This window comes from Myotis davidii, unplaced genomic scaffold, assembly GCF_000327345.1.
Source record: "Myotis davidii unplaced genomic scaffold, ASM32734v1 scaffold448, whole genome shotgun sequence".
NCBI lineage: Eukaryota > Metazoa > Chordata > Mammalia > Chiroptera > Vespertilionidae > Myotis > Myotis davidii.
Window position 1 is genome coordinate 416,269 of NW_006383009.1, and position 13,690 is coordinate 429,958.

Below are 13,690 nucleotides of genomic sequence, written 5' to 3' on the forward strand. Positions count from 1 at the left end.
CCTGGGAGAAGGCCCTGCCCTACCTCACCAGCCCTCTGGAATGAGCCTGGCGCTTGGAGCCCTAAGCAGGCTGCTGTCTCCCCGCCCATAGCAGGAGCCTGCAGACAGGTAAGCAGCCTATAAAACCTGAGAGGCTTTCTTATTTCCAGAAGAACCGTCCGAAGTGCCTCCTGGTCCAGGGCCAGAGCAGGCTGCCCGCATGCAGGGGACATGGGCTCCGTCAGCTCACCGGCGGGCTCCGTCAGTGTGCATGGCGGGGATCACATCTACCTCCAAAAGACCGTCCTGGGCACCACCCACCCTGCTGCCCTCCCACTTCTCTCCTCTCCTGGGAGAGGCCCACAACTGTCCTGAAAATGAGTGCTGTGGTCCCCCGGCCTCGACAGGCCCCTCACTCTAGGCTCCCAGCACGACAAAGGCTGGCTTTTGTCCTTTTGGTCAAGTGCAGGGAAGATCCCGTCTTGTAGGTTCTCTAGGAAATGGATTCAACTCCTGTAAATGTCCGATCCACAGGCCTCAAAGCAACAACAGTTTGTGTCTCACCTGAATATTTGGAATTTTTTTTCCAGTAAAGTTTTCAATAAAATGTGCTTGTATTGTGCTGTAGCTAAGGGAAGGAGGAGAGCCACCCCGGGTACTTTTTTTCAGGGTAATGCTGCCCCCTGCTGAGCTGGCAGTACCCACAAGGCATCCTTTCTCCCACCAGCCAGCAGCCCCTGAGCACAAGGGGGCTCGCTCTCCCTGCTGCCCACCCACCTTCTGGAGGCCACTACCCCTCTGTCCAGCAGAGGCTGGGCTGAGGGCCAGGAGGAGGGGTGGGAGCACAGCTGGCCTGGAAGAAGGGAAAAGCTACGGAGGACACTTGGTTTGTTTTTACTTTGGTTTATTTAAAAAACAAAAGCAAAAAAAAAACAAAAACAACTTTATGTACAAAGTCAAACTGAAACCACGGATTACGGAAAGAGGTGAGACTCATGGGGAACGGGAAAAAGGCTGGGCCAGAGCCAATACCACATTCTGAACACGGAGCCGGGGGCAGAAGTGCTGGTTCCTGCTGGCAAGTCCGGGGGGCTCGGACAGTGCTCAGGCCGACAGCCCAACAGCGAGCTGGCTGGCACCGACTCCCTTCCTCCACAGGCCCCAGGACACTCATCCCCCAGGAACCCGTGCCTGTGACCAGCAGGATCTGTGCCATTCACAGGAAGGGGCGCTTACCCCAGCCAGACTCCACGTCTGTTTCTTCATTTATTGGCATCAGACCTTACGACATAGTCAAAGAGCCTTTTCCTCCCCTGTCTTACTCTAAACTGGAAGAGGACAGGAGAAAGCACAAGACTAAAGGGCCCCAGGAGAAACCCCAAGGTGGAGGGCAAAATGACATTCGAGGGGTGCAGGTGTTGGATTTAGTTGTAAGTGGAACCGGTTCCTCACTCGTCCGTCCACATAGCACAGGCAGACCCCACCTGACGGCCTGAGCTCCCCTCCACAGGCTGAGCACGGGTCAGCTGCCCCGCCTGCTCCCAGGTCCTGCTCAGCTTCTCTCTGGAACCAAAGGGCTCTAACTTGAGCAGGCTCCATCGCTGACCTCGCAGGATGGCAGCTCCTGCGTCAAGCCCTCAGTTGCTAGGTGCTGGCTCCTCCTTCTCTACCCAGCTGTCAGCCTGTTTGCAACAGACGGCACGAGAATTAGGACCCGAGGAGAAAGGACTGCTACCCACTTCCTCCTGGGGACTCAAGTTTGCAAGCTGCTGGCTGACAGATTCCCTAAGAAACTGGTGGATGGGGGAGAAGGCGAGTTGGACCAAGAGGCTGTTGTCTTGGCATCATCTTGACTAAGCCTCCCAACTAAGCCAGCTCTCCTACAGGCTCACCTTTTCAACCATTCGCTGCATCTCCAGCTGCAGGGGGGTCAGGCGCCTCCGGAAGTCATGCAGCAGCCGCTGAAGCTGGTTCTTCTGCCGCTCAGCTGTGCGGGCCGTGTCCTCGGCCTCAGCCAGCCGGGAGCGCAGCTCCTGCATGTCAGCTGCCAGCGTCTTGTTTGTTACCTCAGTGGCTGAGAAGCGGTGATGGCTCTCCTCTGGTAGGACACACCAGAAAGACGGGCTAAGTTAAGGATCAGAGCTCAGGGCAAGAGGCCTGCAGCCTAAGGAGTGGGTTCCCCTCGGTCTCCGTGTACCCATCTGCTGGTCATCGGCAGCCCCATCAGCCACTCACCTAGCTTCAGTTCCAGTGTGTGAATCTTGTTCTCCAGGTAGAGCCGCCCACTGTCCTGCTGCTCCGCACGCTGCAGCAGGTTCCCCACATGGATCAGGCTGCCGTTGTGGGACACCAGGCCCTTGTGTTCCAGAGGGGCAGCTACTGGCTTTGCGCTTTTCCCAGAAGGAGGTAGCAGGTCCAGGTTTCCTAGAAGCGCCATGAGAAGAGGTAAGGGTCGGGTCTCAGGAGGAGAAAGCAGCTGCCCTGCCCTGCCCATTCTCCACAGAAGGCTGCAGAGCGCCAGTACACACCAAAGAGGACCTCCTCAGGAAGCCCACTGTCCGTGCCCTCGGAGCGGCTGTACTGAAGGCTGCGGTACTGGCAAATGTTCTGGGTCACCACCCTGCTGACCAGCTGTTTGGCCTGCAGAAAATACACACCCAGATCCCCTCCGATGAGAAGGTGCAAGCGCTCCCCGGGACGTGAAAAAACCTAGAACTGGAGCATCCCAAGTCCCCCACAGTTCAGGTGCGTGCCTGTGCACATTACGTCAGGTGAGGCCACCTCAGAAAGGACCAAGGGGGACGCGAGAGAAGGCACCTGCTCTGCACTGAGCCGGAGCCCAAGGGTCAGCAGGATCCTCTCCAGGTCTCGACGGTGCAAGTAGCCACACCAGTTGGCATCGAAGAAGACAAACGCAAGAAGACAGTCCAAAGGGAGCACGGCAGAGGGGTCCAGCTCCTTGGGCTGCAAGAGGAAACGAGGATGAACGGGGTTACACAGCGTTCTCTCTGGCTGATCGCCCTTTTACAGCCGAGCGGCCTGGCTGACAGTCCCACCAGGTGCACCTTCCGGCTGGAGACCTGACCCTGAGCCTCTAACCCCAGGCCTCCAGGGCGTTTCTGGCCCTGGGGCTGTCCCACCCAGGAACCCAGTGTGTGTGTCCTGCACCAGCTGCCTCTCCTATTCCCCCTGACAGACGCTGGTGTCCCCTGGGTCCTACAGAGGTGCTGTTCCATGAGCCAAGAACCACATGTCTGGTCAGTCAACGAACAATGGAAGTCATTTGTAGACGTATAGCTCCCAAGGACGGGCTCAGGCCTTGCTGAGTGTCACTGTCACTGAGGCCGGAGGGGCAGAACACTGGTCTTACCATGTCCTGAAGGGAAGAGAACTCCATCTCTGACTGGTTGGAGGCAACAGAACGGACCTCGGAATCCTCCAGCTTGGCTCCTGCTACAGAAGGCCTGGCATGAGCTTGGAGCAGTGACCACATGGCCACACCGGCTCCAGTCCCAACGGGAGAACACTAGAGCCGCCCGCAGCCGCCCGCATGCTCCCTCCCCCTGAGCTCACCGAACTCCTCCTCCCCGTCGTCCCGCAGCAGCAGCAGCTCCGGGTCCAGGGCCATCTCACAGAGGTCCTCCGACGCCTCAGCCCGGGGTTTCTCTTCTTCCTCTCCTCCAGAAGATGGGGGTTTGGGCAGAACCCCATCTTCCTTCTAAGGAAAGCAGACTGAGATGAGGAGGACTGTCCCCTGTAATTACTAGCAATGACAATGGCTAACACTGAGTGTCAGCCCCCTAAGGCACTGTTAAGGGCTCTGTGTGCACCACGTCATGTAAAGTATTTCATGACACGGTCCAGAGCAGACCGGGGCACTTCCAGACACCGGGGATTCTCCCCAGGAGTCCAGTGCAGCCTGTAAGAAATTATGTTGCCCTGAGACCGTTTACTTAGGCGAGAAGCCCCAAATGCTGTAGAAGGGCTAGGAGAATGCAGTGTTCGGGCTGACCACAGCCTGAGCCCCTCAGAGCACTCTCCTTCACGGAGCTCCCTGTGCTGCCACCAACCACACTTCCCTTCCCTCCTGCGCCCGCTTCACTCCAGACACAACAGCACAGACTCCCTGGCCGAGGGCCGAGCACCTGCGCCCATTACACACCAGGCTCAGGCACATGAGTGACGGGTTCTGAGACCGTACGTGCTCAGAACAGCACCTGGTACCTGCCGCACTCGAGTCCCGTTCAACGTTACTACGTGTAGCCCCAGTGCCCGCGCAGGGGGCAGAAGTACTCACCGGTGGGGTGTCTGACTCGGCAGCTGTGCCCTCACTCTGTACCTCCTCCTTGGACTCCTTGGCCACCTCCTCCTTGGCCACTTCTTCCTCCTTGGCCACCTCCTCCTTCTCAGGTTCAGGTGGGGCCACGACCTTTTCGGGAAGGCTCAGCAGCATCTTATAAATCCTGTAGCCAAAGTCCCTCTGCAGCATCTCCAGAAACAGCTCAGCCAACACCATCACCTGGTGAAAGAGGCCCATGGGCATCAGGAAAAAGGGAACGTCCCAAGCCCCGCCACACACCCATACACCCCACCCACAGCCTCCCAGACTCCTACACCCACCTCAAAAGAGATCCTTTCCTTGGGCCTGCGGTCCTCCACGATGCCATGGAGGGAGAGGTTCACGCAGCCGGGGCGGGCCATGACAGCGGGTTCCAGAGGTGGGGGAGGGGCCTCTGGGAGGTCCGTGTCCGCTTCCTGCTGTGTGGTGGCCTCCGGGTTCTCTGCATTCTGTTTGGTGTCCGCTCCTTGCTCCGATGCCTCACTTGCCTGTTCTGTAGGCTCTGTTTCCTGTGATAAAAGCCAAGAGCTGTGACCACCTGGGCTTAGGTCAGGGCACCTATTCTCCCCACCTGTTAGTAAGGCTCTGCCTTACCACGGGCACCTCCTGGGCCAGGGGAGCTGCCTCTGCAGCTTTCTGCTGGCACAGGGCCTCCCACTCTTCCAAAGTAGGCATGATGGTCCAGACATCCGGCAGGTACACCACCACGGTCTGGAGCCGCTTCGGGGGTCCTGGCTGCAGGTACTGAAACTCAGCAAAGCGCCACCTGCTCACAGCAAAGGGAAAACGAAGTAGTGACCCAAGACATCTGCAAGCAAGTGCTTCAGTTTCCAATCAACATTTAGTGAGCACACACTGCGAGCCAAGCTTTGAACGTTCAAAAACAGAAGATACAGACAGGTCCTCAGGAAATGGTTAGTCAATGGGAGACACAAAGCAGCAGACATTTACTTTCCAAGGTGCTAAGGCAACAAGAAGGGGCACTGAAGGTTGCTGGAGGAGAGGTTAGCTGCCCTCCCACATTCACATCCCTAGTGATGCTCATGATGCAGGCGGCCATTTGTGAAGGCCGGAGAGAGCACTGAGCTGGGATTGGGGAACAAGGGAGAGCTAACAGGTCAGAAAGGTGCAGAAGCTTGGCCCGAACAGTCGCCAACTCTACTCGCAATAGCCGGCCACGGGCAGCCACTCACCACTTGGTGCAGGCACTCAAGTCAATGCCGGTCTGGGCCTGTGCACAGCGGATGGCGGTGCGGACTAGCACCTGCGGGTCGCCCTTGGGGTCGAGGCCGTCCAGGGAAGGAGACCACTCACCCCCAACCAGCACTGCCTCTTCTTCTTTCCGGCCCAGCAGAAACTGCAAAACGAGATCAGGGCTAAGAAATGAAAAAACAATTACCTGGGTCTCCCACTGGAAGGCAGCCTGCCACCGCTGGGGATGCAGGCAGCAGGATGTGGCAAAGAGTCCACAGGACAGTGGGGGGTGGCTTCTCCACCCATGAACACGACCAGCCACGTAACATTCTGACAATAACAGCTCTGAGCAGTGCTATGCTCCTGGTAAAACCAGAGGTGTTTCAGCTCTGAAAAGCCTTGTTTTTAGGAGTTCATGAGTAGGAGCTGAGCTGCTGCAAACGTGACCCGGACTGGATATTATCAATGAATGCGTCTTGCCTAATGGACTCCAGCTCTCACCTTAATCTGCTTCAGAGGGTGGTCTGGTGCCTCCCTTGGCTCAGCCATGTCATCCACAAAGAGCATACAACAACGAAACAGTTCCTCCAATCCCGGGGAAGAGAGCAGTAGTACCTGAGGGTAGCGGGAAGGACACTCAGCTTTCTCAGCCTCCAACAACAGGAGCAAGCGGCGGGACCCCAGCCAACTTACCTTGGAACTGTACGCGGGGTCACTGTCTGCGGGGACGGGCTCAGCACCAGTGTCTGGAGCTGGCTCCTTTGCAGAAGATACCTGGATACGGCTCGGGTGGTGGAGGGAAAAGGGCTGGCTCAGAGGGAAGGCTGACAGCCAGCTCAGATGCACAGCCAGAAAGTCTGAGGGGACCAGGAGGCTGCGGTAACGGCGCTGGAGCTCTAGGAAGTCACAGGTGGGGCTGTGGGAAGAAGCCAAGACTAAGTTATCTTTTAAACTGAACCGTGAAAGATTTGAAAAATAAAAGGGCAAGTTCTTTTATATAATCTGGGAAAGAACTTCTAAGTAAGACACATCTGGGGGAAAAACTGGATCCAATTTAACCACCAAAAATGTTACAACCTCTAAAGGCAAAATAGTTAAACTGGAGAGGAAAACATTTGCAATACATAACAGAGAAAAGAGTCACTGCTTAACATAAAAGGAACCAAAAAATCACTAACCAAAAGTTCACACAAATCTAAGAGAACACTGGGAAAAGTGACAGCAACAGAAATGAGACTTAAAAGCCCATATAAATATGCTCAATCTCACTTATAATTAAAGAAATGCAAATCAGATATCACTTTTCACCCATCAGACTGACAAAGATAAAAAAGTTTGATAAGGCAGTGTTGGCAGAGGACTGGGGAAACAAGTAATTCATGCCCCAATGGTGAGAACGTAAACTGGTATGACCTCTTTAAAAGAATGAGCAATTCTCTCTTCCTCTCTCACTAAAAAATAAAAGTAAATAAACAATGGGCAATAGCCATCAAAGTTCAAAATCAGACCCTTTGGGTCAGCCACTCCATTTCTAGGAGCTGATCTCAGCAAAATGCTTGACCTGTCCACATGGATGCATGCAGAAGGATGTTTATTACAACAATATTTAGGATAAGACTAAAAATGAGGAGAGAGCTGGTTAAATAAATGGTAGTCCAACCATTCAGTGGAATACCATATAATTGCTAAAAAGAATGAGCTCAAGCTAATAAACATTAATATGGAATAAATTCTAAGATTTTAGTGAAATTAAATGAAAAAGCAAAGTACCAAACACTATGTACAACAGGCCTCCAATTTTCACATTGGTTTTTTTTAAAAAAATGTGTGTCTAATAGTTAGCAGTCATGTTCTGACTTGATGTGACATGGAAATCGGTGTCTTGTGAGATGGGAGCCATGTGGATCAGCATGGAGAACAAGAGGCCCTGCCTAGGCCGGGGGAGAGGAACAGTGACACCGGAAGAGAGGGACAGTCCTCCTCTCCCACCTTGAGGAGGTGCCAGGACCTGCCCCTCGCCTCAGCTGGGCTTCCAGTGGACTTTGCTTTGGGGGTGTATCAATACCGTACCTGGAGCCCTGCCTCTCCACTGCTAGATGGAATCTGGAGTCGCTCATCTACCTCTTAAGTCAGTTTCCCCCCCCCCCCCGGCAAAATATTAATACTGAGATTATCTTAGTAAGGTTCATAAACAGTTAAAATCCCTAACCAATTCTGATGCAAGTGCCCAAAATTACATTATTAAGAATAATTGAGCAAAGACTGACTGTCCGCAGTATTTATTAACTGTTTTATTTGTCGAGAGAAACTATTCCTTAGCTCAAATATCCATGTTTCATAGTTCAGGAACACAGGTCAGTGACAAACTTCCTAAAAAATTCTTTACATTCCAAGATCACTTTGCACTCTAAAAGACACCGGCCTTGCCGTAACCGGTTTGGCTCAGTGGATAGAGTGTCGGCCTGCAGACGGAAAGGTCCCAGGTTTGATTCCGGTCAAGGGCATGTACCTTGGTTGCGAGAAAACCCCCGTGGGAAGTGTGCAGGAGGCAGCTGATCGATGTTTCTCTCTCATCAATGTTTCTAACTCTCTATCTCTCTCCCTTCCTCTCTGTAAAAAAGCAATAAAGTATATTAAAAAATAAAAATAAAAGACACCAGCCTTCCTCTCTCCTCAATATCTGTCATGGAATCCTAATTTCTGTGGAAATCTGTGTATGCCTTCTTTCTTGGTTCAGCCACACAAACTCATAGGAAGCTGCAACCCCAGGCCTACAATGATTGTTCCAACAATACACAGATGCTTGGCCAGAAGGCCACGTATCTGAGGTTCTGTCAGAGCACAGAAAGACATGGTGGTTCATATTCTCCTCAACACCCAAGTCCTCTGTGATGGAGAACTGGACGACTCCAGCAGCGGCAGGCACTCAGATGGAACTCTGTCAGTTGCTGCGAGTGAGACGTCAGCTTGCAGGCTACATGCTGTAGCACTTAGAAAACAATGCAGAAACCAGTGCCAGCGTTCCTATGAGCTGCAGCTTCTACCTGCATTTTAACTGCTACCGACTGGCAAGCCTCAGTTACAGCCTGGCATAATCATTTCTGGTGATCAAATCATAGTTTATCGGGGCACCCATGTCAGTGGTGCTCTGCTGGTCAAAATCTGAGATTTCAAAGTAAAAAATTTGTCACATTAAAAAACAAAAGGTCATAAGAACACACACTCACACACATAAACTCTCACAAAAACTGTATCTCATTTACACAAGACTCTGTTACCAGCTACAAGCTGCTCCCCCACCCCCACCCAGCCTTGCCACTCACCTGTCCACAGTATAGGGAGTGAGATGGACTCGGTAAGGAGGCAAGTCATGCCTTGGTTTCTTAGCACCCCAAGGCTCTCCACCAGCCCGCTGTTTGCGTTTCTTGGAGTCATAGTCATCGCTGGAGGTTGAGCCATCACCAGAAGGAAGAAACCACTGTTACTTATGATTCAACACACACTGGCCTGAAAAGAACTGGAAATGATCTGACTCCCCAATGTTAAAGAAATGGATAAAGAAGCCGTGCTAACAGCCATATAACAGATTGTTATAAAGATATGAAAATGGATATTTAGATGCTTTTAATAACCATTCATGTTAAGCCAAAAGAATGGTATATAACACTGTATATACAGTAGTACCTCAGCTGTGCAAAAACGCTTTAAAAGACTGAAAAGAAAGAAAATATTAATGGTAGTTGCCTCTGACTAAAACTTACGAATAATTTTTAAATACTTTCAGAACTTTATAAATTATAGTTACAATTTTTTTAATGAGCAGAAAAGACTTTAATTGATTATTATTCTTTTGTTGTTGTTAATCCTCACCCGAGGATATCTTTTCATTGATTTTTTTTTGAAAGAGTGGGGGGAGGGCAGATATATCAATGTGAGAGAGACACATCAATTGGTTGCCTCCTGCATGCACCTCAACCGGGCCAGGGATCAAACCCACAACCCTTGGGTATACAGGCCAAACTCTAACCACTGAACACCACCAGCCAGGGCTGATTTTTAACAAAAGACATATGGTAACCATGCTAAGAGTTCTATAAAGTAAGTTTTATTAAAAGCAATAGCTCGGCTGGTGTGGTTCAGTGATTGAGCATCACTCTATGAACCAGGAGGTCATAGTTCAATTCCCGGTCAAGGCATATACCCAGATTGCTGCCTCGATCCCCAATGGGGGGAGTGCAGGAGACAGTCGATCAATGATCCTATCTCTCTCTCTCCCTCTCCCTTCCTCTGAAATCAATAAAAACATATTTTTTAAAAGATAAATAAATGATACAGTTTTCATAATGAACCTTTGAGAATACATATTACAGTCATAAGATACTCTGATCCAGTAATCCTACTCTGGAAAATTTACCCCAAGGAAGTTAGTTCAAAAGAAGAACAAAGGTTATATATAGGAGGGATAAAAAAGCAAGCTGAGAGTAAGAAAACCACATTCACATCCAGCAATGTCTGCATTTTTATCGTAAATAAGTAAAATAATCACGCAGTGCCCTAGTGGGTTTGGCTCAGTGGACACAGCATCAGCCTGTAGACTGAAGGGTCCCAGGTTTGATTCCGGTCAAGGGCGTGGGTTGCGGGCTCAGTCCCAGTGAGGGGCGTGCAGGAGGCAGACAATGATTCTCTCTCATCATTGATGTTTCTATCTCTCTCTCCCTCTCCCTTCCTCTCTGAAATCAATAAAAAATATTTTTTAAAAAAATAATCATGCAGCCATTAAAACAATCATGAGGATCACATGGAAAAATGTTCAGTAAGAATCTATAAAAATAACTTGAACTCTAAGATTGAAATTATAGAATGTATGAATATATATAAAGACTAGAAAAGAATATGGGGGGAAAGTGGCAGTAAATAATTTTTCTCTTCAAAATTATTTTCTAAAGGTCTTTAAGAATGGTTACCTTTAAAGGGAAGGAGAATCCTAGCTGGTGCTGAGTGGTTAGAGCGTCGGCCCACAGACTGAAGGTTCTCAGGTTCGATTCCAGTCAGGGGCCGGAACCTCAGCTGCAGGCTCAATCCCCGGCCCCAGTTGGGCACGTGCAGAAGGCAACATGTCAGTCTCTCTCTCACATCGATGTTTCTGTGTGTTTCTCCCCCTCCCTTCCACTCTTTCTCTCTCTCTAAATATTAGTGGGAAAAATATCCTCTGGTGAAGTTTAACCAAAAAATAAAAAAAAAACAATTTTTTAACTTTATATAACAGCATGCACTACTCTATACATTCATGTAGTAAATTACTCATCATTGTATCACTGTTATGGGTGCAATAAATAAAAACAGTAGATCAGAAAAAAAACTTTAGAACAATATAAAATGCCAGATTGATAATGGGAAGACCCCCATGTCGGGGAGGGTAGAGTGAAGGGGGCCTAATATATGATGACGAAAGATGATCTGACTTTGGGTGGTAGGCACAGCGCAACATAAAGACCTTGTAACAGAAATCTATACGTGAAGCCTATATGATCCTATTAACCAATGTCACCCCAATAAATTTAACTTTAAAAACAAAAGAAAATTTACCTAGTCATTACACCCCAGGAGCTAAGTTGTTATATTTAACACAACGTTTTTCTTTTTTTTAATTATTATTTTTTAACATATTTTTATTGATTCCAGAGAGGAAGGGGAAGGGAGAGATAGAAACATGGATGATGAGAGAGAATCTTTGACAGACTGCCTCCTACAAGCCCTCTACTGGGGATGGAGCCTGCAAACCAGGCATGTGCCTGACCAGGAATTGAACCGTAACCTCCTGGTTCATAAGTCGACGCTCATCCACTGCGCCACACCAGCAGGACCAGTGTTTCGTCTTTTCTCTTGTGTCTGCTGGGTAATTTCCCTGTTCATCTGCATCTCCATCCAAAAGCTGCCTTCTAATCCTGCTCTAATGGGATGTCAGTGCTTCCATGTTTCTAACGGAAGAACCGCTCCCCACTCATCTGACAGCTCTCTCAGCTGGTTTGTGACTGGAGTGAACTCTTCTGTAAATGCTGCCAACCTATAGTTAAGCCAGATGTTCCACTGAATCCTGTGAATTCCACAGCCAGTTTCCACTCCTACTGTGACTTGTCAGGACAGGTTACAAGGTAGTAGTGCCAGTGGGAGGCAGCAGGAGACACTGATCCCTGCATCCCAAAGCCGAAAATTCAAAATAAAACTTGGCTTCCAGCCAAAACGCTGCTCCTTTATAAACTGCTGTTCTCCCCAGAATGACCTAATTCTTACTCCCCCTTCCCTACTCGGCAGATCCTGTTACTGACTGACAGTAACATCTCTCCTTTCTCTAGAAGCCACGACGCTGAAGCATTACAGCCGAAGTAACAGAACACAGGCCTCACTGAGCCTGACGTATCCAGGCCAAGCAAGCACAACTGACTGTATAGAAAGACTGAACCTGAACCCAAAGCAGGGAGTTCATAGCAGCCACTCATTTCCATCCAGGTTACATCACCCCCTGAGCACAATTCCTGTGATTCTGTAATGAAGCCTGAATAAATTCATGGAATATGAGAGGTGGAAAGTCCTTAGAAACTGACCGGGAGGATGCACCAGATGCGAGAGGTGGGAGCATGCAAGACATGTATCAGTGACTGGAGAACGGGACAATGTGTTTCAAAGGAGTGAAGACACTGGAAACAATCCTGGACCCTCAAAGCGACCCCCTAGTTAGAATTCACGACCTGCATCACTGCCTAAGCTTTCGGAGTTACTCCATGAGCCTTTTAAGTGTTGACTTTGGACTGCATTCTCGGCCTTGACCATGTAATGATTTACTGGCATCTGGGATCAGGGGTTTCCGTCTTAGTATAGTTCTCACTTCAAAAGAGAACAAGAACAGGAGAGCATATTCTGAAGTAATGGAAATATTCTACATCTTTTTTGTTGTTATTAACCCTCACTTAGGATACTTTTCCATTGATTTTGAGAGAATGGAAGGGCGGGGTAGAGGCAGAAAGAGAGAACAACATCAATGTGAGCAAAACACATCGATCGGTTGCCTCCTGCACATGCCCCAACCAGGGGTGGAGATCAAGCCTGCGATGGAGGCACATGCCCCTCAACCAGAATCGAACCCGGGATGCTCCGTCCACTGAGCCAAACTGGCTAGGGCTCTACACCTTAATAGGAGTGAGGGTTACATGGGATTTTCTACTTGTCAAAATTGTCTAGTTAAGATTTGTGCATTTTAACCTATAAAAATTTTACCTTTAAAACATCAAGTATGAGGCAGGGAGTAGAGAGAGGTAGAGATAAAAAAAAAAAATAGCAGATGTTGATACTCAAAGCTGGGTGATGGATATATGAGAGTTCATCGTCCTCTTCTGTTTACTATGCTTATACAATAAAAGTTAAGATAAGACCAACAGATGGAAATAGGACAAGTCTTAAGCAAACTAGTCTAGAGCTTAACTCCCAGGGATATAAGCAAAACCCTATAGGAGAGAATAAGGCAAGATAAGGAATGTGAGCCAGAGAGAACAGGTAGCATGCTCGTGGCAGTCCCCGATGCTCACAGATGATACAGGGTGGCCTAGGAGGCCCCACAGGCCCACATCACCATGCCTGCTCCCCACAGGCCAAGACACTGTTTGCATGTCTCAGGCACAGGCCTAGCCTTCTAGGCAGAGTGCAACATGCACACTCTAACCCCACACTGATGTATACAATGTACATGAAGAAATGTTCTATACTAAGAATTAAAACATATTCTACAAAGTTACTTTTTGGGGGACAAGTACCATTTTCCTGAAAGTTGTTTTGTTTTTAGAGACAAAGACAAATTCAGGGAAGAAAGAAAAAACATTGATTTGTGTCCCACTTATTTATGCATTCACTGGTTGGTTGCTTTATGTGCCCTGACCAGGGATTGCACCCACAACCTTGGCATATTGGGACAACCCTCCAACCCAGCTGTGGGCAAACTACGGGCCACGGGCTGGATCCAGCTGTTTGAAATGAATAAAACTAAAAAAAAAAAAAGACCGTACCCTTTTATGTAATGATATTTACTTTGAATTTATATTAGTTCACACAAACACTCCATCCATGCTTTTGTTCCGGCCCTCCGGTCCAGTTTAAGAACCCATTGTGGCCCTCGAGTCAAAAAGTTTT

General features: G+C 49.3%; 1 protein-coding gene across 1 annotated transcript in view; it reads right to left on the reverse strand.

Moving 5' to 3' along the window:
• Positions 1-866: 866 nt before the first annotated feature.
• Positions 867-13,690, reverse strand: part of CCAR2 (cell cycle and apoptosis regulator 2) — a 15,406-nt gene continuing 2,582 nt past the window's right edge. Inside the window, exons 6-19 of the mRNA XM_015557700.1 lie at positions 8,836-8,990; positions 6,206-6,428; positions 6,014-6,127; positions 5,512-5,675; positions 4,913-5,084; positions 4,600-4,827; positions 4,277-4,498; positions 3,553-3,697; positions 3,350-3,432; positions 2,797-2,943; positions 2,508-2,619; positions 2,215-2,403; positions 1,872-2,077; positions 867-1,661 (exon numbers count right to left, since the gene is read on the reverse strand). Coding sequence (XP_015413186.1) covers positions 1,617-1,661; positions 1,872-2,077; positions 2,215-2,403; positions 2,508-2,619; positions 2,797-2,943; positions 3,350-3,432; positions 3,553-3,697; positions 4,277-4,498; positions 4,600-4,827; positions 4,913-5,084; positions 5,512-5,675; positions 6,014-6,127; positions 6,206-6,428; positions 8,836-8,990 — 2,205 coding nt within the window. The 3' untranslated portion in view covers positions 867-1,616. The remainder of the gene's footprint in view (positions 1,662-1,871; positions 2,078-2,214; positions 2,404-2,507; positions 2,620-2,796; positions 2,944-3,349; positions 3,433-3,552; positions 3,698-4,276; positions 4,499-4,599; positions 4,828-4,912; positions 5,085-5,511; positions 5,676-6,013; positions 6,128-6,205; positions 6,429-8,835; positions 8,991-13,690) is intronic.